Source organism: Emydura macquarii, unplaced genomic scaffold (assembly GCF_026122565.2).
Source record: "Emydura macquarii macquarii isolate MOO-44397 ecotype Brisbane River unplaced genomic scaffold, CSIRO-AGI_Emac_v2 contig_312, whole genome shotgun sequence".
NCBI lineage: Eukaryota > Metazoa > Chordata > Testudines > Chelidae > Emydura > Emydura macquarii.
In genome coordinates, this window is record NW_027130449.1 from 6224712 (window position 1) to 6251882 (window position 27171).

Below are 27171 nucleotides of genomic sequence, written 5' to 3' on the forward strand. Positions count from 1 at the left end.
TGACTCCAGGAGAGGGGGTTCCCAGCTGTGAAGCTCACGCAGGAACGCCCTGAAAGGGGCAGGGCATAGCAGAAGCCCTCTCCTCGCTATTTCTCAGTGGCTAGCTCAGGGCCAGGTGATCCTGTTTTTAGCTGCCTCTCTCTCCAGTCATTGAAGAGGGAGCCTAAGTGCCCACCTCAGGCTTTGGGGATCTCATTGTTTTTCCAACCATTTTTCTAGGTCTCTCAAAGGTAGGGATGGCATTGCTGATATCGCTACACCTGTGTCTCTTCGTGGATCAGGTCCACAGTGCTGAGACAGAGGGCAGCTGAGACCGGGTATTCTCGGTCTATTTTATAGGCAGACGGCGCCTACAAGGGAGCTGAGCTAGCTCATGACACTGGCATAGAGTCCTGAGAGCAGAGGAGAGGGTTGCTGAGAAGGGCATGCTCCATTCATACCACAGACACATCAGTAAGAGCCAGAGAGCTGAGAATAGCCATGCTTTGTGAATGCTGCAAGCACTGGGATCAGGGCAGAGAATTCAGAATAGACACCGTGAGGGCAGGCCACACCATCGCACCCAAAACCAGGGTGCGGAATTGAGAACGAGCAGCCTCAGTGCCTGCCATAGACAGAGTCCTGAGGCTGGAGGTTTGGGTGTCCAACTGGGTGGTTTACTGGAGCGCCTCTTCCTCCAGTCTCCTGCAGCTCTTAACTCTTTCTCTATCCACTTCATCTCTTTTCCCCCTGCCACTGAAAACTGAAGTAGCATCACATCCACTGACAGTGTGAACGTTTGCCTGAGTAAGACACGTCTCTTCCCAACTCTGCAGCTACATGAGAGTGCCGCTCTTCTTCGGGCCGACATCAATTCTGAAAAAGAATTCATCTACCCCAAGAATAGAGCAGTATCTTGGGCACATCAACGCAACATCTGATTCCGATCTCCACATTCGCACCCTCTTCACTCTGAGTGTTCGCTTTGCGTGAGCAACATGCAAGAACATGCATGAATCTGGTTCCTTGTGACCCGCCTTGAGTTCTGGTGTGGCAGAATGGTTGCCAGCCACTGCTGTCACTGCTCGGGCAATGCCGTGAAACCCACCGGCAAGGTATATTTCATGCCCAGGCAACCCTTTCTATGCACACTTTAGGATCCTGTCCACTGAAAAGAAAGTTTGCAATGGTAGATTTATTCTTGGAATTTGATATCATCTGCGAGCGTTGCTTTGGTAATGTTGTTAGCACAGTGGGGTTTCAAACTTCTTGCCTTTAGACGGTTCTCCAGAGGCCCTCTCTCCAGATTTGATTGATTCTTCATTTGCCTTGTTGTTACTAACAACAGCAATGTATTGACATTTTAGTCCAAGGATAATGCTCAGCAGCTGATCAGCCAGCTCCCCAAAAGTTTTGCACCTGGGAGGATCAGTGCACCAGCTGCAGAAGCATCATGAGGTCCACAGTAGCTAACATTGGCTCATCGGATGCTGGTAGCTCAACCACTCCAGCCAAAACAGTGTCTTTTTTAGACAGCCATCCAAACTGAAGGGGGGAATGGGACAGGTGCCAGCTCATACTTCATCAAATCCTGAATATCAGCATCTCTGAACTGGGCAATAACTTGCTGAATATCTGACAATCAGTTATTGCTTGTGCTGTCTGCTCTTTCTTTTGTCGATTGTTTTGTAGAGATTACCAAATGATTTGAGATTATGCCTTTTTATGGGATCAAAGACATCTGTCTCACCATTTTGCAGATTCCTGGTTTTTAAACTGCTTCATTTCTTGTGTGCATTCTCTCGGATCATGCTAAACTTTCTGCAATTTCATGTGGGGCCATCATGTTCACAAGTGGTCTGGGCTTGTTCCAGGTTCGATGCTGAAAGGATTTGTCATTCTTTCAGTCTCAGTTTTTTATAATATCTTGGACTGACGTTTCATCTGCAACCATGTGCTTTGTGGAGATCTGATGATGAAGGATGCATTCCACACATTTGTTTTGTCATAGCTGTTACAGCTGCTTTAAAATGTGCAGCCAGTTAATTCTTGGTCAGAGCCTTATCTTTTGTACAAAGATGCTGATGCTTCCCACAGCTCCTGTTGAGTGATTGCTTGATGGAAATGTCATGCCATACACCACTGAACGGTCTGGCAGTCTGGTATACTGCTCCTTGACACTCAACTAGGGCATGATATATAGCTAGCTGGCTTCTCCTCCTCCAGAAGTCTGGCTTCTGCTCCATTTACACAACCCCATCTAGCATAATTCACATGACCATGCTGGAAGCAAGTGGAATCATCTCTGCAAATGTCTCAAGCTCCATGGACTTATTATCTCTCTTTGCTGCTAAATAATCCATTAGTAGTTGGCAGAAATCCATTACATAGTTTTCCCCAAACAGAAATGCTTCTGAACCGTTTTTTCTTTGGGTAACACAAATGTCCATGACTTGGTGGAATGATTTGAGGTTATTCCTTAAGTCTGTCAGAGCATTCTTTGCTTCTACTCTGTTTTCTCTGTGTGCCTTCTCTACATATTGAAATGCTTCACGGCATGTTTGAGCTTTCTCCAAGATGCATCTCTTCTCACCTTCTGGGAGAACATCATCGTTCATGGAATCGCCACCTGCCATCCATTGCAAGCAATTCATTGCTTCAGTCATAAGTTTCTGGATCCTAACGCCACATTATTTGCTTTCCCTCTTGGAGCATGGCTGATGACTGAAGCACCATAGATGTTGGCTTCCACAAGATGTCTTCAAATCCACTTTCCTGCATCACTACCTAGATCACCCATGAAATTCAGTGCACAGTGCATGCCTTCCATCTCAAGGTAATCCCTATCAAATTAGTTTTGATTCCTCCATGTAATCAACTGTTTAGTCATAGATGACATACAACCAGTCTTGGCCCTGAGGATGAAACATATCTTGAAAATATTTCATCATGGTGTATGCTGTATTAACATTAGTTGCTAGTGCAGGAATCATTGGACAAAATAGCAGACAGAAAAACTTTCCATTCTGCCTCTCTAACTAGCTGGAGAAGGCAGCCAACAGCACAGGGGAGACACTTTTCAAAGGGGCTCAGTCCAGTATCGTGATGTCTCTTCCTTTTAGGTAGCTCTGGAACTGTACCAAATGCCACCCTGGTTAATCATGCCATCTCATTATGTTTTCAGATCAAGAGCGCCAGCTCTCACTAATTAGTATGTTCCATACACAGACACGCAGAGCTCTGCATGGACTTCATCTGCTCCCATGAGCTATGTGCACAGGTATGTTTAATCTCTAAGGGAAACACGAAGAGCAGCATCAAAATGTTGTTTAATTATAGCCGGAGCAATTGATCTTAAACCACTGATCAAATAAAAGGCAGACTGACTTTCAGTGTTCTTCCTCCGCCTGAGGGAGGAAGAAAGGGGTCTTCATGAAGCACATCAAGATGGTCCAATGGAAGGCATGATAGGAGGGCAGAGTGTTATTACTGCCCTTGTACTACGATGATGGTCACAGCTAGACAGTCAGTCCTAAATGGCTGATTTAAATTAATCTGAATTAATTTGGGGAGGTTGAACTATCTGTTCTAAAGAAAACAGCCTTAAACCAAGGTTTGTCTTGAAGGAGCTTAACTTGCTTCTGTCTCAGTGGGCAAAATCCCCAGTGACTTCAGTCAACCAGTATCAGGCCTAACCTGGGAGACATGGCCCTTGTCTGTCATGTAATGGAATGCGAGGGCCAGTAGTATGTAACTTGGAGAGGCAATGTGATCCAGCGAATTGGATGCTTTAATAGGAGTCGGGGTCTATTCCTGGCTCTCACCTACTGTGTGACCTTGGGCAAGCCATTTCACCGCTCTGTGCCTCAGTTTCCCCACCTGCTCTTTGTCCCAATTGTCTGTTCAAAACGTAAGCTCTTTGGGGTAGGAACTGTCTCTTATTGTGTGTTTATACAGCACCTAGCACAACAGGACCCTGATGTATTAGTTCAGACTCCTAGCTGCTACTGTAATACAGATATCCAGCAATAATCTAGCAATTCTGTTCCACTTGCATTTTTCCCTGTGTTCACACCTAGCGGTACAGTTAAGCAGTGCAAGTGCACTTCCCACAGTGGAGTGGCAGGAATAAGCGGAACATGCTAGCTAGTTTTCACTTGCTTCTTGTCTGCGCTAGGACTGTAAAAATATCACAAGCTAGCACAGGCTAAGAATGAATCTTATTTGGACTTGCTTGAAGTGGGGTAATGTCAACAGTACAAAGCCACCTGTAGAATGAGGGCAGTTACCCAGAATGCCAGAATTCTCCACTATATAGAAAAGGCCATGCTGGGTAGAAGTCAAATGTATCCTTCCAGCACAGCAGAAAGTGACATATGTTCTGCATCTGTGATCTTCAGCCTTGGGAAGGTACAGTATATACCCTAGGGTCTCATGCTAAACCAGGAAAATGGGGTGTGAAGGACAAAAAAAATGGAAAAGACAAAGGCACAATAAAGAGAACGTGTACAGAGTAAAGAGAACACAGAGAAGGACATAAAGAAAAATAACTACAGAGGGAAAAAATAAGGAGCCATGCAGAGAAAGGCCCATAAAGAAGACATAAAGCTGTTTGGGAATTTGTAAGGTCAATTTGTGTGTGCGCAGGGGGTGAGAGGAGGGATTACTCAGCCAGACAGACAATTTTCAGTGGGAGATGAGTCTGAAAACAGGTTGACAAACGTGATTGTGCTCCATAGTGATTTCTGCAGGCAGTGTTGCTGGAAGACAAATCTCTTAAAGGAGCCGATTATTCTAAGAGAGCCTGAGTGGAACATGACTTTATGACTAGCGAAGGGCGAGTTTAATAACCAGCTGATGTTACCAGTGCAGTCTGCTCTCCCGCAGCAACTTCACCTTGGATTTTTCTTGCATGCATAGAGGGAAATCTAGGTGAGCTCTTCAAGAAACTTACTTTCCTCAAGTTAGCGGGAATGCCCGGGTAGCTCACCCACTGTAGCAGTGGCTGGTGCTAGGCTGGAGGCGGGGTTACGTTCCAATCTCAGCTTTCATCCTTGGTTCTCTAGGTTGGTTTAACTGATTGAAGTCAGTGGCCTATGAACAATGGCATGTGGCAGCAGTGTGTATGTGGCCACTTGGCAGGAGCAGCTACTTTGCAGAACTTTTTTTTCTCATAAGTGCACACAAAGCTAATATTTGTCGGTGCTTGTTCAGTTTAACAGGACTTGTTCATTGTTGTGCACCACCTGCCCAAATTGCAGTAGGACATCCTCAGCCTCCAAGTACAGAGAGAGAGGGAACTTCTTGCATGGGACCATCCTTAGCAAACTGGGGGGGTTATAACCCTGGCTGACTTGACCCTAACTGTTAAGGGAGAGATTTGTCCCTTTGCAAGGGCTTGCATGAGACCTATGCACCACTTAACTCTCATGGTTTAAGGCTTAAGTGATACCTTATATGGACCCTTTTACACTGGGGATCTCTGGGACCCAGGCCAGAAATAACGTACCTCCTTGTCTCAATGCTGTGATTGGGCAGGACATCTCAAGGTAAACCCTCCACCCTCTCGGTAACTACAGATGGGCCAAAGGCAAAGCCTCTAGTCCAAATCCCTTTGAATTCCCATGGAGGTTCAGATTTGGATCCCCAAACTGAGAGCCATCTCTATGATTCTGTGGTCACATTTTTCCAGATTCGGCCCAAGATAATAGAAAACTTGAGAGCTCAGCTGCGTTCACAAGATTTTTGCCATGTGGAGACAAAATCTTGTAAGATTTCAGAGCCATCGATTTCTTATTTGGCTGTAACCCCAAGCCCTGAATCTCAGTTTAGACTCCTGTCTGAACAGCAGCTCCTGCTTTTCTCAGCTAGGTGCAATGCAGTTGGAAATAACTATAAGAGAAAAAGTGACTCTTTCCTCCTTTAAAAGAAGAATCGTTAATTTATAATTACACATTTACTGAAATCTCTCACACTTGGCTGTAATCGGAACTTAAAATAAACACAATGTGCACTGCCTAACCTCATTAATTTTAAGACAAAGGAATAACAACTATCGTAATGGCACCACAAAAAATTAAAAATAATGGAGTGAGGGGATCTAATTAGCTGATGTGTCTCTTCACTTGTTCAGGAACACAAACCTATTTTCCGCAGTGCAAAACCAGCCTCGCCAAATTGTTTCATTTCAAACAGAACTTTTATTTTCCTTAATTACAACAGAATGCGGTATTGTGTTTACAATCATCTACCAGACAATCTTGGTAGAGCAATTAAAATTAGTTTTTTTGGGGGGGGAAATGCAGTGGGTGTTTTTTGTTTTGTTTCGTGTTTTAAAATCTCATAGAGTTGATGCATAGTACAGTGCTGTGACTGGGAGCCTTGTAATGCTCTATCAGAAAAGCTAATTCCAGTTGGATCATCACAATAAAGACAGAGTCTGCCAAGCTGCAAAACTCCATGCCTCTGCTGACTTTAGCAAATGTCGAATTGACAGCGTCAGAACTCGGAACGCTAGGACTAATAACCAGATGGCAATGATTCGGGAGGGGGGTAATACTCATCAGAAATGAAATGTGAAATGTCTGCATATTTTTCTAATATGTTGTCATTTTGCAGGTTTCAGAAAATGTAACTCACTGCGCTGCTGCCAGCCAGGAAAAGGAAGGGACTGATTCACTCCACTACTCCGTAACTAAATCAGAGACGTGAAAAGGTGTTTGGGCAGGAAATGGAAGGAAGGCTCTTCAGAGTTTTTGCTACAGAGGGCAGGAGGTAAAAGAAATCCCTCGGCAATAATTTGCTTAACCATTTCTGTTTGGATGTGTTTTTCCCCCCCTCATTTCAGTTTGAATTCGAGGCACTTTCAATGTGACTTAACGATTTACCAAATAAAGCCATTAGGCTGTTTATGAAGCTGTATTGAGAAAGAGACTGTTTTTGCTCAGTGCTAAATATGAGACAGAACCTTTAGAGTCAGATAAGAATCCGAAGCACCCCCAAAGCCCAGGGAGTATCTGCATTCACTGTGACAGCTTGGGCTTGTTATAGCGATAAGATTTGCAAAAGTCAGATTCATATCCAACCTTTTGCCCATTGGCCGGGAGGGGGGCATCCATTTGATATTACTTCAGCTCCCAACAGAGTGAGCCTGAGTCATGAAGTTTGGAACTGGATCCATACTTGTCCATAGTTTGGAAATCACACTAATGTAATGATTCACGTCAATATCTAGCTAGTTACAGCTGTAAGGGATGAATAAAGATATTATTGTATCATCCTTAACCCTCTTGTGTCCCCCCTGAAATTTGAAGTGGATTGTAATGAAGGTACTTCCTTTTGGCCCTATTAATATTACTCAAAACCTGCAGCTAGAACCAACTGCAAAAAGGCGATGTCAGTAACATTCCCAGAGCATGATACATGTGTGTAGTTCCTACCATGCCTGGGGCACAGCTCACCAGATTTGTCTTACAGACTCATAGACTCTAAGGTCAGAAGGGACCAATATGATCATCTAGTCTGACCTCCTGCACAACGCAGGCCACAGAACCTCAACCACCCACTCCTGTAATAGACCCTGACCTATGACTGAGTTATTGAAATCCTCAAATCCTGGTTTAAAGACTTTAAGGTACAGAGAATCCACTAGCAAGTGAGCCGTGCCCAATGCTACAGAGGAAGGTGACAAACCCCCACAGCCTTTGCCAATCTGCTCTGGAGGAAAATTCCTTCCTGACTGGCGATGAGTTAACCCCTGGGCATGTGGGCAAGACTCACCAGCCAGACACCCAAGAAAGAATTCTCTGTAATAACTCAGAACCCGTCCCATCACAGATCATTGGCATATCTACCACCAGTAGTCAAAGATCAGTCAATTGCCAAACTAGACTGTCCCATCATACATAAATGTATCAAGCTCACTTTTGAAGCCAGCTAGGATTTTTGCCCCCCACCGCTCCCCTTGGGAGGCAATTCCAGAACTTTTTTCTTCGGCTTTTAAATTGTAAAGAAAAAAAATCAGCCTGTTTCCTCCCCCCAGGCACTGAATGTAATTAGTGCTATGCTGTGCCTTTGTCTCATCTCCCTTAATCCCAGGGGATTTGAAAGGTACAAACACAACACAAGACACAGAAAACAAACAAACCACCCAGTACATGACAACTTTTCTTTATGTGGAGAGAAAACTCAAGCTATTGGGTTTTATTCAAGTAATTTACTTTCCTTCCACAAAGAGCTGAACTGGAGTGGAGAACATGGTGTGAACTGGTTAGAATTGATATTTCAACCTGATTTTTTTTCCCTTGGAGCAGTGATAGCAGCAGCTTCCACTATCCTGGGTCTCATGGGATTTCTGGCTTTTTCCTTCCCCTCTGGTCAAGAATACTCTGCCCTTGGCAGTGTTTCTTACTCCAGTTTATGCAGTAAGATGGGTCATACACTGATTTATTATTCTTTTCTTGGGGGGAGCAGGGATATTCCTTTTGGGTTAAGGGATGGGGGTTCTGTTTTATTTTTTTACTCTCCCGCTGCGGCTTCTAGCTGCACTTGCTGCTTTTCAGATTACAGATTAATACTACTGCCTGTTCCACTTGATCTTACTCACAGTTTGGAGCCGTCTTCATTCTGCTGCATCTTGTTTATTTTTACCCAATCTCATGTTCTCCCCTGCTCCTTTATCTTGGCTTCTGAAATCTGATTAGCTGCGGCTCAGTAACCACCTCTATTGTTCCTGTCTATCTCACTCCTTTATTCCCAACTTTCCAGACTTGACTTTTTCTGAAAATGCGATTGTTTATTTTCTTTTTAAAATGTAGCTTTGTAGCGTCCTGGCTTTCGAGGTGTGTGTGTAAATCCAGGTCACTATTGATCATGTGTCGCCATTTTCACCAATGCAAACTCACTAATTCAGGGCCCCAGCTGAGTGCAGGGAGAGCTTCCCAGCTCACTCCCAGAGTCCAGGTGTTCTCCCGGCCCAGGGCGGAAGTCTCCTGGCTGAGTCTTACTCACAGTCCCTGTCTTCCCCCTCCAGATGGCTCTGCTTCAGCATCTATTGCATGTCTGCCCTCCTGCCGCCATGCTCCCCTTCACTGTTCCCCCCACCTGGCTGCCCATTGCCCATTTGAGTAGGTCTGCCATAGGGAGCATGCCCTGCAATACTGTTCCACCACCCTTTTAACCTGAGTGTGGGTGCTGTAAACCCTCAGCAGAGGGTGGATGCTAGGGGATGGCTCTCCCCTTTGGGAGGAGAATTATGCCCCCCCTGCCCTCACTAAAAGAAAATCAGCCTAATGCCTGGTTCTTTCCACAACAGCACTTCATTGAGTGTCTGCTTCACCCAGCGTGCAATGCCCCCGTTACCAAACCTAACGTGTGAAGCAAGCAGATCCTGCTTGGCCCCTGCTAGCAGAGAGGAGGGAAAGTAGGGTTCCAGATAGCAAGCGCTGCAGTAGGGAAGAGAAGTTGGCTGACGACCTAACGCTACAGTTAGAGAGTGCTTCAGTTTGTCCAGGCCTGGCCGGAGGGGCGGGCCAGCCGCTGTCTCTATGCATCTCTGACAAAAGGTTGCTTTCTCAAAGTGATCGTGTGCCAAACTAAGATCTCAAAGGGTAAGATTGCCCCTCCTGCCTTCTCGCCTCTGAAAGCCCCACTTCCGGCCCATCCTGCTGCTTCACCTCATCAGCTTTCTACAGCAGGCTGAGCCCAGACTACGCCCATCGGTGCTGAAAGCAGCGCTAAATCGGAGCATCTCCAGTTGGCACAGGTTACTAGTTGCAAGACTCTGACAGAGGCCACCAATGAGCCCCCCAAGCACCACCCTGAAGAACAGGCCGTGGCTTTATGGAGGAGCTAGTGCCTTCCAAACCCCCATGCACTTCCTGGCCACGCCTTTGTCACACTACCGTGTGCTGGAGGGGACGTCCTGGACATGCTCCGAGGAACGCCGAGATGCCCCACACGCTCCAGGGAACACCTTCGCCATGCCCCATGCGCTCCTGGGAACGCACAGATGTGCCTTCGACACGACCCACAGGCGCTGATGACGTCTCAGACCGCCCCCCCCCCCCCCCCCCCCCCCCCCGCCAAACCAGGGCACGCATGCTCTGCCATGCCCCACGCGCTCCTGGGAACTCACAGCCGCCCCTCCGCCACGCATGCTCTGACACCCACCTCTGCCACGCCCCCACCACGCCGGTTCTGACAAACACCCCCACCACGCTCCACATGGTTGGAGGAACGCCTTAACACACCACACCCCTGATCCCCCCCCCCCAGCCAGGCTGGCTGTGACAAAGTGCCGGACACACCCCCAGCTGCCCCCGATGCCCAGCACGCTCTGACAAAGTGCCGGACACCCCCGCTGTGCCCCTGACACGCCCCTGGCACGCACAGCACGCTCTGACAAAGTATTAACAAGCACGCCCAGAAGGGGGAGAGGCATGATGGTGCACAGTAGGATGGTTGCGTGCTGGGCGTGGCCGGGGGGGGGGGGGGGGGGCGTCGGGAGCATGCTGGGGGTGTAGCGGGGGTGTGTCCGGAACTTTGCATGCTTTTACAAAGTTCCGGACACAACCCCGCCACTCCCCCCGGCATGCCCCCGCCACACCCGTGACACGCCCCCGCCACACCCCCCGACACGCCCAGCACGCTTTTGCAAATTTCCGGACACACCCCCCCGCCATGCCCCCGCCCACCCCCGACACGCCCAGCACACTCTGACAAGGTATTAACAAGCACGCCCAGAAGGGGGAGCGGCATGATGGTGCAGAGTAGGACGGTTGGTGACGGGGGTGTGGCGGGGGCGTGCCGGGGCATGCCGGGGGAGTGGCGGGGGTGTGTCCGGAACTTTGTAAAAGCGTGCAAAGTTCCAGACACACCCCCCGCCACTCCCCCGGAATGCCCCCGGCATGCCCCCGCCACACCCCCGCCACGCCCCCGCCACACCCCCGCCACGCCCAGCACACTCTGACAAGGTATTAATAAGCACGCCCAGAAGGGGGGGGGGCGGCCTGATGGTGCAGAGTAGGACGGTTGGTGCTGGGCGTGACGGGGGCGTGGCGGGGGGCGTGTCGGGGGCATGCCGGGGGTGTGGCGGGGGCATGCCGGGGGAGTGGCGGGGGTGTGTCCGGAACTTTGTAAAAGCGTGCAAAGTTCCAGACACACCCCCGCCACTCCCCCCGGCATGCCCCCGGCATGCCCCCGCCACACCCCCGACACGCCCCCGCCACACCCCCGACACGCCCAGCACACTCCGACAAGGTATTAACAAGCACGCCCAGAAGGGGGAGCGGCCTGATGGTGCAGAGTAGGACGGTTGGTGCTGGGCGTGACGGGGGCGTGGCGGGGGCGTGTCGGGGGCATGCCGGGGGAGTGGCGGGGGTGTGGCGGGGGTGTGTCCGGAACTTTGTAAAAGCGTGCAAAGTTCCAGACACACCCCCGCCACTCCCCCGGCATGCGCCCAGCATGCCCCCGCCACACACCCCCGACACGCCCCCGACACGCCCAGCACACTCTGACAAGGTATTAACAAGCACGCCCAGAAGGGGGAGCGGCCTGATGGTGCAGAGTAGGACGGTTGGTGCTGGGCGTGACGGGGGCGTGGCGGGGGCGTGTCGGGGGCATGCCGGGGGTGTGGCGGGGGCATGCCGGGGGAGTGGCGGGGGTGTGTCCGGAACTTTGTAAAAGCGTGCAAAGTTCCAGACACACCCCCGCCCCCGGCATGCCCCCGCCACCCCCGGCATGCCCCCGCCACACCCCGACACGCCCCCGCCACACCCCCGACACGCCAGCACACTCTGACAAGGTATTAACAAGCACGCCCAGAAGGGGGAGCGGCATGATGGTGCAGAGTAGGACGGTTGGTGCTGGGCGTGACGGGGGCGTGGCGGGGGCGTGGCGGGGGCATGCCGGGGGTGTGGCGGGGGCATGCCGGGGGAGTGGCGGGGGTGTGTCCGGAACTTTGTAAAAGTGTGCAAAGTTCCAGACACACCCCCGCCACCCCCCGCATGCCCCCGCCACACCCCCGCCACGCCCCGCCACACCCCCGACACGCCCAGCACACTCTGACAAGGTATTAACAAGCACGCCCAGAAGGGGGAGCGGCATGATGGTGCAGAGTAGGACGGTTGGTGCTGGGCGTGACGGGGGCGTGGCGGGGGCGTGTCGGGGGCATGCCGGGGGTGTGGCGGGGGCATGCCGGGGGAGTGGCGGGGGTGTGTCCGGAACTTTGTAAAAGCGTGCAAAGTTCCAGACACACCCCCGCCACTCCCCCGGCATGCCCCCGCCACACCCCCGCCACACCCCCGACACGCCCAGCACACTCCGACAAGGTATTAACAAGCACGCCCAGAAGGGGGAGCGGCCTGATGGTGCAGAGTAGGACGGTTGGTGCTGGGCGTGTCGGGGGCGTGTCGGGGGCGTGGCGGGGGCGTGTCGGGGGTGTGTCCGGAACTTTGCAAAAGCCTGCTGGGCGTGTCGGGGGTGTGGCGGGGGTGTGGCGGGGGTGTGTCCGGAACTTTGTAAAAGCGTGCAAAGTTCCAGACACCCCCCCCCGCCACTCCCCCGCATGCCCCCGCCACGCCCCCCCCCCACACGCCCCCGACACGCCCAGCACACTCTGACAAGGTATTAACAAGCACGCCCAGAAGGGGGAGCGGCCTGATGGTGCAGAGTAGGACGGTTGGTGCTGGGCGTGACGGGGGCGTGGCGGGGGCGTGTCGGGGGCATGCCGGGGGAGTGGCGGGGGTGTGGCGGGGGTGTGTCCGGAACTTTGTAAAAGCGTGCAAAGTTCCAGACACACCCCCGCCACTCCCCCGGCATGCCCCCGCCACACCCCCGACACGCCCCCGCCACACCCCCGACACCCCCGACACGCCCAGCACACTCTGACAAGGTATTAACAAGCACGCCCAGAAGGGGAGCGGCATGATGGTGCAGACGGTTGGTGCTGGGCGTGAGGACGGGGGGTGTGGTGCTGGGCGTGTCGGGGGTGTGGCAGGGGCGTGGCAGGGGCATGCCGGGGGGTGTCGGGGGTGTGGCGGGGGTGTGTCCGGAACTTTGTAAAAGCGTGCTGGGCGTGTCGGGGGTGTGGCGGGGGCATGTCGGGGGCATGCCGGGGGAGTGGCGGGGGTGTGTCCGGAACTTTGTAAAAGCGTGCAAAGTTCCAGACACCCCCCGCCCCCGACACGCCCAGCACACTCTGACAAGGTACTAACAAGCACGCCCAGGAGGGGAGCGGCCTGATGGTGCAGAGTAGGACGGTTGGTGCTGGGCGTGACGGGGGCGTGGCGGGGGCGTGTCGGGGGCATGCCGGGGGAGTGGCGGGGGTGTGGCGGGGGTGTGTCCGGAACTTTGTAAAAGCGTGCAAAGTTCCAGACACACCCCCCGACACTCCCCCGGCATGCCCCCGCCACGCCCAGCACACTCTGACAAGGTACTAACAAGCACGCCCAGAAGGGGGAGCGGCATGATGGTGCAGAGTAGGACGGTTGGTGCTGGGCGTGTCGGGGGCGTGTCGGGGGCGTGTCGGGGGCGTGGCGGGGGCATGTCGGGGGTGTGTCCGGAACTTTGCAAAAGCCTGCTGGGCGTGTCGGGGGTGTGGCGGGGGCGTGTCAGGGGCATGCCGGGGGTGTGGCGGGGGTGTGTCCGGAACTTTGTAAAAGCGTGCAAAGTTCCAGACACACCCCCGCCACTCCCCCGGCATGCCCCCGCCACACCCCCGCCACGCCCCCGCCACACCCCCGACACACCCAGCACACTCTGACAAGGTATTAACAAGCACGCCCAGAAGGGGGAGCGGCCTGATGGTGCAGAGTAGGACGGTTGGTGCTGGGCGTGACGGGGGCGTGGCGGGGGCGTGTCGGGGGCATGCCGGGGGAGTGGCGGGGGTGTGGCGGGGGTGTGTCCGGAACTTTGTAAAAGCGTGCAAAGTTCCAGACACACCCCCGCCACTCCCCGGCATGCCCCCGCCACACCCCCGACACGCCCCCGCCACACCCCCGACACGCCCAGCACACTCCGACAAGGTATTAACAAGCACGCCCAGAAGGGGGAGCGGCCTGATGTAGCAGAGTAGGACGGTTGGTGCTGGGCGTGACGGGGGCGTGGCGGGGGCGTGTCGGGGGCATGCCGGGGGAGTGGCGGGGGTGTGGCGGGGGTGTGTCCGGAACTTTGTAAAAGCGTGCAAAGTTCCAGACACACCCCCGCCACCCCCGGCATGCCCCCGCCACACCCCCGACACGCCCCCGCCACACCCCCGACACGCCCAGCACACTCTGACAAGGTATTAACAAGCACGCCCAGAAGGGGGAGCGGCATGATGGTGCAGAGTAGGACGGTTGGTGCTGGGCGTGCCGGGGGCGTGGCGGGGGCGTGTCGGGGGCATGCCGGGGGTGTGGCGGGGGCATGCCGGGGGAGTGGCGGGGGTGTGTCCGGAACTTTGTAAAAGCGTGCAAAGTCCAGACACACCCCCGCCACCCCCGGCATGCCCCCCGACACCCCCGCCACGCCCCGCCACACCCCCGACACGCCCAGCACACTCTGACAAGGTATTAACAAGCACGCCCAGAAGGGGGAGCGGCATGATGGTGCAGAGTAGGACGGTTGGTGCTGGGCGTGTCGGGGGCGTGTCGGGGTGCGTGGCGGGGGCTTGTCGGGGGTGTGTCCGGAACTTTGCAAACGCCGGGGGGGCGTGTGGGGGGTGTGGGGGGGGCGGGTCTGGGGCATGCCGGGGGTGTGGCGGGGGTGTGTCCGGAACTTTGTAAAAGCGTGCAAAGTTCCAGACACACCCCCGCCACTCCCCCGGCATGCGCCCAGCCATGCCCCCGCCACACCCCCGACACGCCCCCGCCACACGCCCAGCACACTCTGACAAGGTATTAACAAGCACGCCCAGAAGGGGGAGCGGCCTGATGGTGCAGAGTAGGACGGTTGGTGCTGGGCGTGACGGGGGCGTGGCGGGGGCGTGTCGGGGGCATGCCGGGGGAGTGGCGGGGGTGTGGCGGGGGTGTGTCCGGAACTTTGTAAAAGCGTGCAAAGTTCCAGACACACCCCCGCCACATGCCCCCGCCACTCCCCCGGCCCGCCACACCCCCGACACGCCCCCGCCACACCCCCGACACGGCCAGCACACTCTGACAAGGTATTAACAAGCACGCCCAGAAGGGGGAGCGGCATGATGGTGCAGAGTAGGACGGTTGGTGCTGGGCGTGTCGTGGGGGGCGTGTCGGGGGCGTGGTGGGGGGCATGTCGGGGGGGTGTGTCCGGAACTTTGCACTCTGACAAGGTATTAAAAGCCTGCTGGGCGTGTCGGGGGTGTGGCGGGGGGGGCGTGTCGGGGGCATGCCGGGGGTGTGGCGGGGGTGTGGCGGGGGTGTGTCCGGAACTTTGTAAAAGCGTGCAAAGTTCCAGACACACCCCCGCCACTCCCCCGACACGGCCAGCACACTCTGACAAGGTATTAACAAGCACGCCCAGAAGGGGGAGCGGCATGATGGTGCAGAGTAGGACGGTTGGTGCTGGGCGTGTCGGGGGCGTGTCGGGGGCGTGGCGGGGGCATGTCGGGGGTGTGTCCGGAACTTTGCAAAAGCCTGCTGGGCGTGTCGGGGGTGTGGCGGGGGCGTGTCAGGGGCATGCCGGGGGTGTGGCGGGGGTGTGTCCGGAACTTTGTAAAAGCGTGCAAAGTTCCAGACACACCCCCGCCACTCCCCCGGCATGCCCCCGCCACACCCCCGCCACACCCCCGACACGCCCCCGCCACACCCAGCACACTCTGACAAGGTATTAACAAGCACGCCCAGAAGGGGGAGCGGCCTGATGGTGCAGAGTAGGACGGTTGGTGCTGGGCGTGACGGGGGCGGGGCGGGGGCGTGTCGGGGGCATGCCGGGGGAGTGGCGGGGGTGTGGCGGGGGTGTGTCCGGAACTTTGTAAAAGCGTGCAAAGTTCCAGACACACCCCCGCCACCCCCGGCATGCCCCCGCCACACCCCCGACACGCCCCGCCACACCCCCGACACGCCCCCGCCACACCCAGCACACTCTGACAAGGTATTAACAAGCACGCCCAGAAGGGGAGCGGCATGATGGTGCAGAGTAGGACGGTTGGTGCTGGGCGTGATGGGGGCGTGGCGGGGGCGTGTCCGGAACTTTGCAAAAGCGTGCTGGGCGTGTCGGGGGTGTGGCAGGGGCGTGTCAGGGGCATGCCGGGGGAGTGTCGGGGGTGTGGCGGGGGTGTGTCCGGAACTTTGTAAAAGCGTGCTGGGCGTGTCGGGGGTGTGGCGGGGGCATGTCGGGGGCATGCCGGGGGAGTGGCGGGGGTGTGTCCGGAACTTTGTAAAAAAGCGTGCACCCCCGACAGTTCCAGACACACCTAACAAGCACGCCCAGGAGGGGGAGCGGCCTGATGGTGCAGAGTAGGACGGTTGGTGCTGGGCGTGACGGGGGCGTGGCGGGGGCGTGCCACAGTGGCGGGGGTGTGGCGGGGGTGTGTCCGGAACGCGTGCAAAGTTCCACACACACCCCCGCCACCCCCACACCCCCGCCACGCCCAGCACACTCTGACAAGGTACTAACAAGCACGCCCAGGAGGGGGAGCGGCCTGATGGTGCAGAGTAGGACGGTTGGTGCTGGGCGTGACGGGGGCGTGGCGGGGGCGTGTCGGGGGCATGCCGGGGGTGTGGGGAGTGGCGGGGGGTGTGGCGGGGGTGTGTCCGGAACTTTGTAAAAGCGTGCAAAGTTCCAGACACACCCCCGCCACTCCCCCGGCATGCCCCCGCCACACCCCCGCCACGCCACACCCCCGACACCCCCGACACGCCCAGCACACTCTGACAAGGTATTAACAAGCACGCCCAGAAGGGGGAGCGGCATGATGGTGCAGAGTAGGACGGTTGGTGCTGGGCGTGTCGGGGGCGTGTCGGGGGCGTGATGGGGGCGTGGCGGGGGCATGTCGGGGGTGTGTCCGGAACTTTGCAAAAGCCTGCTGGGCGTGTCGGGGGTGTGGCGGGGGCGTGTCAGGGGCATGCCGGGGGTGTGGCGGTGGCGGGGGTGTGTCCGGAACTTTGTAAAAGCGTGCAAAGTTCCAGACACACCCCCGCCACTCCCCCGGCATGCCCCCGCCACACCCCGCCACGCCCCCGCCACCCCCCGACACCCCCGCCACACGGCCAGCACACTCTGACAAGGTATTAACAAGCACGCCCAGAAGGGGAGCGGCATGATGGTGCAGAGTAGGACGGTTGGTGCTGGGCGTGACGGGGGCGTGGCAGGGGCGTGTCGGGGGCATGCCGGGGGTGTGGCGGGGGTGTGTCCGGAACTTTGTAAAAGCGTGCAAAGTGCCAGACACACCCCCGCCACTCCCCCGACACGCCCCCGCCACGCCCAGCACACTCTGACAAGGTATTAACAAGCACGCCCAGAAGGGGGAGCGGCATGATGGTGCAGAGTAGGACGGTTGGTGCTGGGCGTGTCGGGGGCGTGTCGGGGGCGTGACGGGGGCGTGTCGGGGGCTTGTCGGGGGTGTGTCCGGAACTTTGCAAAAGCCTGCTGGGCGTGTCGGGGGTGTGGCGGGGGCGTGTCAGGGGCATGCCGGGGGTGTGGCGGGGGTGTGTCCGGAACTTTGTAAAAGCGTGCAAAGTTCCAGACACACCCCCGCCACTCCCCCGGCATGCCCCCGCCCCACCCCCGACACCCCCCCGCCACGCCCAGCACACTCTGACAAGGTATTAACAAGCACGCCCAGAAGGGGGAGCGGCATGATGGTGCAGAGTAGGACGGTTGGTGCTGCGTGTCGGGGGCGTGTCGGGGGCGTGACGGGGGCGTGGCGGGGGCATGTCGGGGGTGTGTCCGGAACTTTGCAAAAGCCTGCTGGGCGTGTCGGGGGTGTGGCGGGGGCGTGTCAGGGGCATGCCGGGGGTGTGGCGGGGGTGTGTCTGGAACTTTGTAAAAGCGTGCAAAGTTCCAGACACACCCCCGCCACTCCCCCGGCATGCCCCCGCCACACCCCCGACACGCTCCCGCCACGCCCAGCACACTCTGACAAGGTATTAACAAGCACGCCCAGAAGGGGGAGCGGCATGATGGTGCAGAGTAGGACGGTTGGTGCTGGGCGTGTCGGGGGCGTGACGGGGGCGTGGCGGGGGCTTGTCGGGGGTGTGTCCGGAACTTTGTAAAAGCGTGCTGGGCGTGTCGGGGGTGTGGCGGGGGCGTGTTGGGGGCATGCCGGGGGAGTGGCGGGGGTGTGTCCGGAACTTTGTAAAAGCGTGCAAAGTTCCAGACACACCCCCGCCACTCCCCCGGCATGCCCCCGCCACACCCCCGACACGCCCAGCACGCTCTGACAAGGTATTAACAAGCACGCCCAGAAGGGGGAGCGGCATGATGGTGCAGAGTAGGACGGTTGCGTGCTGGGCGTGTTGGGGGTGTGGCGGGGGCATGCCGGGGGAGTGGTGGGGGTGTGGTGGGGGTGTGTCCGGCACTTTGTCAGAGCGTGCTGGGCGTGCCGGGGGCGTGTCGGGGGCATGCCGGGGGCGTGTCCGGCACTTTGTCAGAGCGTGCTGGGCGTGCCGGGGGCATGCCGGGGGCGTCGGGGGCATGTCGGGGGTGTGTCCGGCACTTTGTCAGAGCGTGCTGGGCGTGCCGGGGGCGTGTCAGGGGCATGCCGGGGGCGTCGGGGGCATGTCGGGGGTGTGTCCGGCACTTTGTCAGAGCGTGCTGGGCGTGTCGGGGGTGTGTCCGGCACTTTGTCAGAGCGTGCTGGGCGTGTCGGGGGCGTGTCAGGGGCATGCCGGGGGCGTGTCGGGGGTGTGTCCGGCACAATGTGTCTGGCACAATGACTCCATAATGTAAACATTGCTGTTGATTTTGTTAACACACCAATCTGGGATTCTCTCGAAATGACTGTCCCTTTAATGGTGTTCTGAAGGGGAAATATCTATCTATCTATCTTAGGGTTGTGCTGCTTATTTTTTCTTAATGCGGCTTGGTATTAGAAGTAGCAGACCTATCCAGTCTGGTCTTCTTTGCTTTTGCTGAAGGATTTGTTGTGGTCTCAGGGAAAAGTTTCACATGCTTTGTCAGCCCTGGGTTGAAGGGATGGAATATTGAATAAATAACCAAGATAACTTTTCTTCTGTTGGTGGAACGTTGGAATTTAATAACCTATGTGTATGGGCCCTGAGGGTTTTCAGTTAAGCAAATAGGCATTTGACCTGGCATAAGCAGTGCAACCCTATTGATATCAATAGGCTTGCACCCCCTCATAGATCTGAATTTGACCATGTGCAGTGCAGTGCAGTGGAGTCCTCAAAGCATAAACCCATCAAATAAACTCTGCGGCCCCTCCTTACTGTAACTTATGAACTCTGCAGACACCTGGGACTTACTGATACTCATTTGTCCAAAACCCTTGATTATCTGAATGAATGCCATGTCCTCTGTTACATTTGTATAACTGAATTTGCCCTGCTTTATACAAAACAACTAGAAGTCATTAGACAAATTCTCCAACGTAACAGCACTTCAGAGCAGTGCGTGTGTTTGTTCAACTGGAATACACTTTGACTTCTGCAAGGCAGCTGTGACTATTGTGTATTTATACAAACTGGCTCTTAGAAGAAAAATCTGTGCCCAGGCAGTTCCTTCCTTCCTTAGAACAGATCGCTGGCCTTAAACCTACGCACGCTTGCCCGTTTGGGCTGGTCTAGCAGCCAGTCATCATTTGTAACGAGCCTACGAGGCAAAGGCGTCTGGGTGTTGCAAGCAAATGAAGGAAGGAACATGCTGTACCAACCTGCCAGTGCTGTGGGTTCACTTATTTCTAAAACAGGACAATGGACACAGACATAGAGAGAACAGAAAGGGGAGGGGGAGAAAATATATAGTTCATATTTTCAGACAGTTGATGAATGAATGATCAAAGGTGAGTACACAGTGATAATAATGTGCATGCTGCTGTTACACAGAACAGAAAGTGAGAAAAAATGACAGTCTCTCTCTCCTCATACATCCCGACTCACATCTGTTTGTTCACACTTGAAAGACAATTTTTATTAAGATCGGGTATGAATTTAAAATACAATAGCTATTTCCTGAATCACTCCATGTGTGGTTACTCTTATTTTGGCAAAAGCATGCCTTGTTCCAGTTTAGCTTAATCCAATTTCAAAATGAATTAAGGTAAGTAGGAACAATGCACTCTTATTTCAGAATAAGAGTGTGTACACATGGCGTGATTCTACTCTGGGTGATAACTCCATGTGTAGACAAGCCTCCAATTATGCGAGTCTTTTGGAGATCAAGCTATTTCCTAGTCTGCCTTAGGCATCAGCACAAGTGCCATGTCAGTCCCAATACATGGATCATAATGAAGGATAGGCAGAGAATACTGCTGGATTTTCAGATGCCAGATGAAAACAACAGCCAGTGATCTAGGAGGGACTGGGAGACAGTAAACATGGACCCCTCTGCCCTTCATGACTTCGGTTTTGCAGAATGTAACCACGGTTTTAAAGGGAGGCCCCGACAGAGCGGTGTCCACTTGCTGCTTCACTTCGAGAAAACGCTGAGCAGGTCGGCTGGCGAGGACTGGAGGTGGCATTTTGGAGGCATGGACATGAAAATGGAAGTGAGATGGCAAAGTGAAAAACCAAGATGGACATCAGTACAAAGTTATGGAAGCATCTACTTCCCTTTCTAGACTAGGGAACAAGATTGCTTTCCCAAGGCCGTGTAGTCTAGTGGAACAAGACTGGGACTGGGAGACAGGCTTACTAACCCCATCTCGGCTACTGCCGCCGACTGGCTCACACATACTCGCTGTGTGCCTCAGTTTACCTATTTGTAAAATGCAGACAACAGTGCCTGCCTACCTCAGGGAAGTGCTGGGAGGATTCATTCATGTTTTGGAGACGTTGTGGTGGGCGGGCAGGGGGTGATAGGTGATATCAAGCTCACAGAAAGAGAAGATGCCTCTGTTTAGTACTAGGCTGCTAGAGGTATACATCTGTGTGTGTTAGTGAATAAGCAGGGGCAGGTACTTCTCGCTGTAAGGGTGCATGAAGGCGGTGGGGTGGGGAAGGGCGAGGGTTCACTGCTGTGCTAACATCCCTTCTCTTGTTTTGCCACACGCCCCTCTGCAGGCGAGATTCAGATTCACTCTCCCACAGAGGACCCAACACAGGCATACGTCACTGAAAGCCTGAAAGTAGGTTGCTGACGGCCTCACACTAGCACTGAGCATGGAGCTGAATTCCACCGTTTGCGAGGCCCGGTAGTTACCCAGCTCCCGCCGTCAGTCCGGGCCAGAGCGTGGCAGCGTATCCTCACAAAGCACAAGTTCATTCCCTCATACCTACCGTACAGGATTATACTAGCATTGGTGTTCCCCAGCTTGTTAGTGGCCACGCAGGTGTAGTTGCCATAATCCTTCTCTGAGACATTGAAGAAGGTCAGGGTGGACATTGGACCTTTGTTCTCGATTCTCACTCCATCCAGCCCGTTGGCTAATCTGCAGGGTGAGAAAGACGAAGGACCAGTCCCCCAATTACAGGATTGAATAAGTCCCGCCTGCTATCACCAGGTTAAGTGGGAAAAGCCCCACAACCACCCCCAGCGCCACACACACTGTCTTCGCGCTATTCCCAGATCAGGATTTCCCCCCGGGCTGTCACCAGGATACTGGACTAGACCCGCACCTGCTCTAAAGCAGAGCGGCTCTCTTCATTTCAATGGAGCTACACCGTTGCCCCAAAGTCTCCCCCTCCTCCTGAAGGTTCCCCGATCCAGGATATTTTCTGGCAGGTTATTGAGAAGGTTTTTCCAGCTAAAGGGACCCCCCCCCAAAACCAGAAATTTCCTGCTGCCCAACACTGATGGTATGTCTACACTGGAGCTTGTATCTGGGGCAGCTAGACCATCCTACCACACACTGAGCTGCAGCAACATTGCTATTTTTAGTGTGTTAGCTGGATCAGAGCTCGCCCGGGTATGTCCACATATGCTAAACATTACACATCCTGTTCCCAAGTCTCTGTCTGACTTCCACATCCAGTCATTACGATTCCAGCAGCTCACACCAGGTTCACAGCAGCACCCTGTTCCCTCCCTTCTGAAATAGCCTCAGGGCAGAAGCTCTCCTGTTAGCCGGTTATTTCTACAGCCCTTCCTTTACTAGCTAAGCACAGCTGTGAGATTTGGGACCTGGCTATTTTGACCGCAGATCCCGATGCGTCTCCCACAGGATCCTTTAGTTACAGAGACGTCTGTGGCAAGATCCCCCCACCCCCATATAAATATATTACAAGGAAGTGTAATTATCTCTCCTTGCTGTGCTGACAGATGGCTGCCCTGACCCAGGGAATTCAGCGCTCCACATCCTTGCCAAGAATGCAGCCTGTTTAGGTACCTGGTTTCTTCTTTAAACCACTGAAATTCTGCCACAGGGACGGCCGAGGCCTCGCAGCGCAGGATGCCCTTTTGGCCCACTGAGGCGCCGGTGTTCTTGGCGTTGGAGATGTACGGCGGATCTGCAGAGCAAAGGGAGGTTATTCCGGAGGGAGGGCTGCCCCCCCCCCCATGCAATACTGCAGCCGTGAGGGGCTCAGATAGACCTGGGGAGCGGTGAGGGGATGTGGAGCTGCGTCGTCGTGTCCAGGTTGTGCCCTCCTGGGATTGCCGTGAGACACACAGATCCACCCCCATGAGAGGCAGAGTTAGGCACTTACCCTTCATATAAAGGGCACCCAATCTGCTGCCATTGCTTTGCTCAGCATCTTTCCCCTTCTCTGCTCAGTTTCCCCCACAACCTTCTCCTGCCTTTCTCAAACCCACCCTTGAGCCATCTCCTTTTTACTGTCTCTCCTCCCTCCCCTTTGGCCTGTGTTCTCCTCTCCTTTCCCACATGGGGTGGGGACACAACACCTCTAATTGTGTGTGTGTGTGTGGGGGGGGGAATAAGACTGGTAGCAAGAGGGAAAAGCCATGTTTGAGCAGGGACAAAAGGAGCCCTGACAGGAGGTGGACCGAGAGCTGGCTCGGCTTAGACAGCTCTTGTGGTGGTGTGGCTGGCAGCAAGTACGCCCCATCCAGCAAAGGGGACATAGATAGAGAGGAGCCTGGGACAGCTCCAGTGTGTCACTCCTCCCCGCAAAACTGGCCAGTATCTGGCCAACATGGGACAGTCGAGAGGGCTGTTTGTCGTCCAGCATGAAATAAGATGGGCAGACGATCACAGAGTGACCTCCACCACCATGATCGACACTCATTGGATCCCTTGTGAGCGGTCTCAGTAAAGAAACCAACAGGCCAGGGAGACCCAAGTTTCCTCGCGCCCCCTCACCGCATCCACCCTGGGGCACACAGGTAGGACAACGGGGCTGACAACGCGAGGAGTTCAGGCCCCAGGGCAGCCAAGTCAGCACTAGGTCATTCAGAAATGAATAGTGAATGTCTAGTGTCAATTCAGATAGCTCACACACACTGAACCTTTGGCCCTCCCCTCATCCCCCCAGATTGCATGACTGTTTGTGGGACACCCATATAGCAAGGGAGAGACCACATGCATAGGGTGGAAACTAGGAGCCTGCAGAATGAGAAGAGAAGCTCCATTTTAGGGTGCTGTCCATGAAACCCATAATCCCACTTTGGGATGCGGATGGGATGGGTCCCCTAAATATGACATTTGAAGGCACTAGGCTCGGCCCTTTGTTTATGGCTCCTCTGACTCATTGCCATGTAGTTCAGACCCCAGATTGGCTTTACTTGAAAATTCGTCTAATCTGATTGGGAAAGGTCCCTGGTTTCTAGATATCTTTGCATCTTTTAAACCCATTCTGTTGTGCCGAGAAATTTACAAACAAGCCAGCAACTCTATCGGACCTGGACAAAAAGACTGGTTTAGAGAGATGAGCCAAAACCAGAAAAATGTATGCAAAGTCTTGGCTTTCCCTTGCACCTGGACAGGGTCAATATAAAGCATAATCTTGAGCCAAACCAATGCTGGCTTTGCAAGCTCAAAGAACGGACCGACCAGTTTCACCCATCTGTGCAGATGCAAAATTTGCAAAAACTCACAAAAACGATCCCAAGATATTCACAGGGCTTTAAATGTAAAATTTGGATCTGCATCCATCCGCAATCCGCAAAGTATGGTTTGCAGATGCAGATATCTGCGGATATCGACACATTTGTAGGGCTTTAAATGTAAAATTTGGATCTGCATCCATCCGCGATCTGCAGAAATGGTCCGCAGATGCAGATATCTGCAGATATCAACAGATTTGCAGGGCTCTACCCATCTCTGCTAAAACCACTTCTCCTTGTGTCAGGTGTGAAGAGGATTACACCAGTGGAACTGTGATTGAAAAGAAAAGACCACCAGGTAGCAAAGAGGTAGATGTAACCCTTCATCCCTAAGATACTCAGGTTTTTTAAGCTTCTCAGAGGCACAAAAGAATTTGAGTCACCCCTGAAATGCCAACAAGCTTTGTCACTCTTCAGCTTTTCTGCCTTGGCGCATCATCTGAAGTCTTTAAATTGTCTGGGCTCTAAATTCCTAACCATGCTTCTAAAGAACAAATTGTCCTGAGATGTAAATGCTTTAAGCTTAATGAAATGTATATATGTGATTTTCTTTTAGTGCATATAAAAACTCCACAAGCTCCTTCCTAAAGGAAGGATATTTAATGTGCTCTGTGTGTGGTTAGCCACTAGAGATCCCCCCTTCCCCCCCAATTGCTCTTCAGGAAAATGGTATTACCATTTATGTTCCAGCTATAAATAGTCTTTAAGGGATGCTGACGTAGATGTTATCTGTTTTACTTTCTGCAGGAGTTTATGGTTATAGTTCAGCTGTTCTAACTCACCCCTCCCCCCCCCCCAGCTGGAACTGGAACAGGAACACTAGGAACTCAGCTCTGTATCCCCATTGTCTTTCATCATTTTCTACACCCCCGTAAAGCAGTGAAGAATCAGGGCCCTTGGATCCCAACACCGGCTGGTAGGGAAAGGAAAGTCACACTTCAGGAGCATTTGCCATTTGAGCCAGAGCTATGGTTCCCAGCTCAAGGAGACATACCCGCACTAGCTCTGATCCAGCTAGCATGCTAAAAATAGATTATAGGCGCCACGGCGTGAGCAGTGGGAAAGACTAACCACCCTGAATACATGCCTAGTGTCTCGGATGGGATCGTGCTCCGGCAGCTAGCGCCTCCTGCCATGGCTACACTTTATTACTAGCGTGCTAGCTCAATCAGAGCTGGTATTGGTATGTCTCTTTGAGCTGGGAATTACACCTCCAGCTTGAAGTGTGGGTGTACCCTTCGCTAGCATGGTGACGGGACATGGTATAAGAAATAGAATAGAATAGAATAGAATAGAATAGAATAGAATAGAATAGGCAGTTGTGGGGGTGTAACCAGGCTACACTGCAGCCCCCAATGTTAAGGACAGGTAAAAGCCAAAATGATGTCAATGAAAACCCCCCAGAACTAGCCTGAGCCCAGTGTTGTCTGAAGCAAGGAGGTGGGATCAGGGAGTGTGTCATGCTGAGTCATGCCCTACTTACAGTTTACAGTGACTTTTACTTTCCGGATGTCTGGAGCTGCGACATCATTGACCGCGCTGCACTCGTACTCCCCGGACTGATCCCTGGTGATCCCAGAGATCTCCAAGTATTCGTCTTCGCTCACAAACCCCCGGCCTGCGAAGGAGAAGGTATAAATAGAAAGATCAACACAAAAGCCTGCCACCCCCACTCCCATTGGTCACTGGGAATAAAATCGGATGGTCTGACAGAAGGGTGACCTACAGGCTTGATCCTGTTCAGTTACACTGGTGTAAATCTGGGGATTTCAGTGGGTTTACTCTGGGTTTATGCTGGTTTAGCTGGAATCAGAATCAGGCTCTCTGTAACACACACAGATCCCAGCAGGCACATCTCACTGTAGCTGCAGAAGAGGTGAATTCCTGTTGGTCTCTCATTTGAAAAGATTATTGCCTACATAAGACCCGGGGACCAATTCTCCCCCTACCCCTGCTCCGGCAGTATACAGAGGTGCTAAATGAGCTGGAAGGGGGCAGAGGGCAACTCCTTCAGATGAGAGCAGTGCAAGGGCCAATGTAAGCCCGTCAGGGACACAGCTGGGGGCACAGTTGGGTCAGGCAGGGGATGGGCTACAACTATTCTGGGCTGGTGCACAGACCACAGGTGGCTCTGGGAAGGCTACCATACATTAGAACAACCCCTGGAGCTGCTTACATGTATCCTAGGGGACAGTTTGTTCCCAAAGCAGTACAGAAGCAAAACAAGCCCCTTCCCTCCTGGGCTGCGATTTCCATGCTGCATACATCAGATGCTGCAACACAGAATCGAACCCCCATTTTAAAATAATCCGAATCTGTTGTATTGACAGTGCCACCGATCAGGATACCTGGAATAAATGTGTCAACTTGTCGCCATTTGTTCACAGTTCTGCATTTCAATCATCAGGGGCAGTAATAGATAGGGCAGTAGCATTTTCCCCATGGTCATTCATCATTACCTTTCTGGTGTGTTTGGGTTCACAATGCTGCTGGGGGAAAGTGTCACTCCTCCACCCCCCAAAATCCACCATTCCATTGTTTTGGGGGGGCAGGAGCTAAATCGTTATTAATAAACAGTCTCTTGGTGAACAAATAGGACTGGGAGTCAGATCTCCTGGGGTCTATTCCCAGCTTTGCCACTCATATAGTGTGTAACCATGGGCATGTCACGCTCTTTGCCTCAGTTTCCCCATCTGTAAAATGGGGCTAGTGATACTTCCCAGCTTCCCAGGGGCGCTCAGAGGCTTAATTCAGGATGTCTGTAAAGCACGATAAACACAAGAGCTTATTCTTGGCTGGCAGTGTGGGGATGAATACAGGTCACCCTCCACACAAGGAGAAGAGGACGTATTCCACTGCAGTGGCCACATGAGTTATCTGCAGCGTTCATATCATGAGCATGTAGCACAGCAGCATTACCACAAATTACTGAGAACAGCGAATGCCAGTCACTATATGATAATTATCACTACCGTACGTCAGCCCTCTCTATGGAAGCTAACGGTTGGGGCTATACTAGTGTGGTAAGCTAGAGTGGTTGTTCTTATTAATCAGGGCCCCGTTGTGCAAAGTGCTGTACAAACACAGAGTACAGTCCCTGCCCTGAGGAGCTTACAG

The 27171-nt window shown here is 54.0% G+C and overlaps 1 protein-coding gene and 1 long non-coding RNA gene across 7 annotated transcripts in view; one reads left to right on the top strand and one right to left on the bottom strand.

The window, feature by feature from the left end:
- Positions 1-6902, top strand: part of LOC137163799 (uncharacterized) — a 34864-nt gene extending 27962 nt beyond the window's left edge. Inside the window, exons 3-4 of the long non-coding RNA XR_010922844.1 lie at positions 3164-3259; positions 6598-6902. This is a non-coding gene — a long non-coding RNA (uncharacterized lncRNA). The remainder of the gene's footprint in view (positions 1-3163; positions 3260-6597) is intronic.
- Positions 1-27171, bottom strand: part of OPCML (opioid binding protein/cell adhesion molecule like) — a 721645-nt gene that overhangs the window by 5622 nt on the left and 688852 nt on the right. For 4 of the 6 annotated variants that reach the window (XM_067564083.1, XM_067564093.1, XM_067564101.1 and 1 more), the window contains 4 exons: positions 25538-25672; positions 22379-22499; positions 21330-21481; positions 19997-20559 (listed from right to left, as the gene is read on the bottom strand). In XM_067564083.1, the coding sequence (XP_067420184.1) occupies positions 20282-20559; positions 21330-21481; positions 22379-22499; positions 25538-25672 (686 nt within the window). In that variant the 3' untranslated portion in view covers positions 19997-20281. Of the gene's footprint in view, positions 1-19092; positions 19793-19996; positions 20560-21329; positions 21482-22378; positions 22500-25537; positions 25673-27171 lie in introns of those variants that run through there. The other 2 variants (XM_067564118.1, XM_067564109.1) reach the window with 2 other exon arrangements.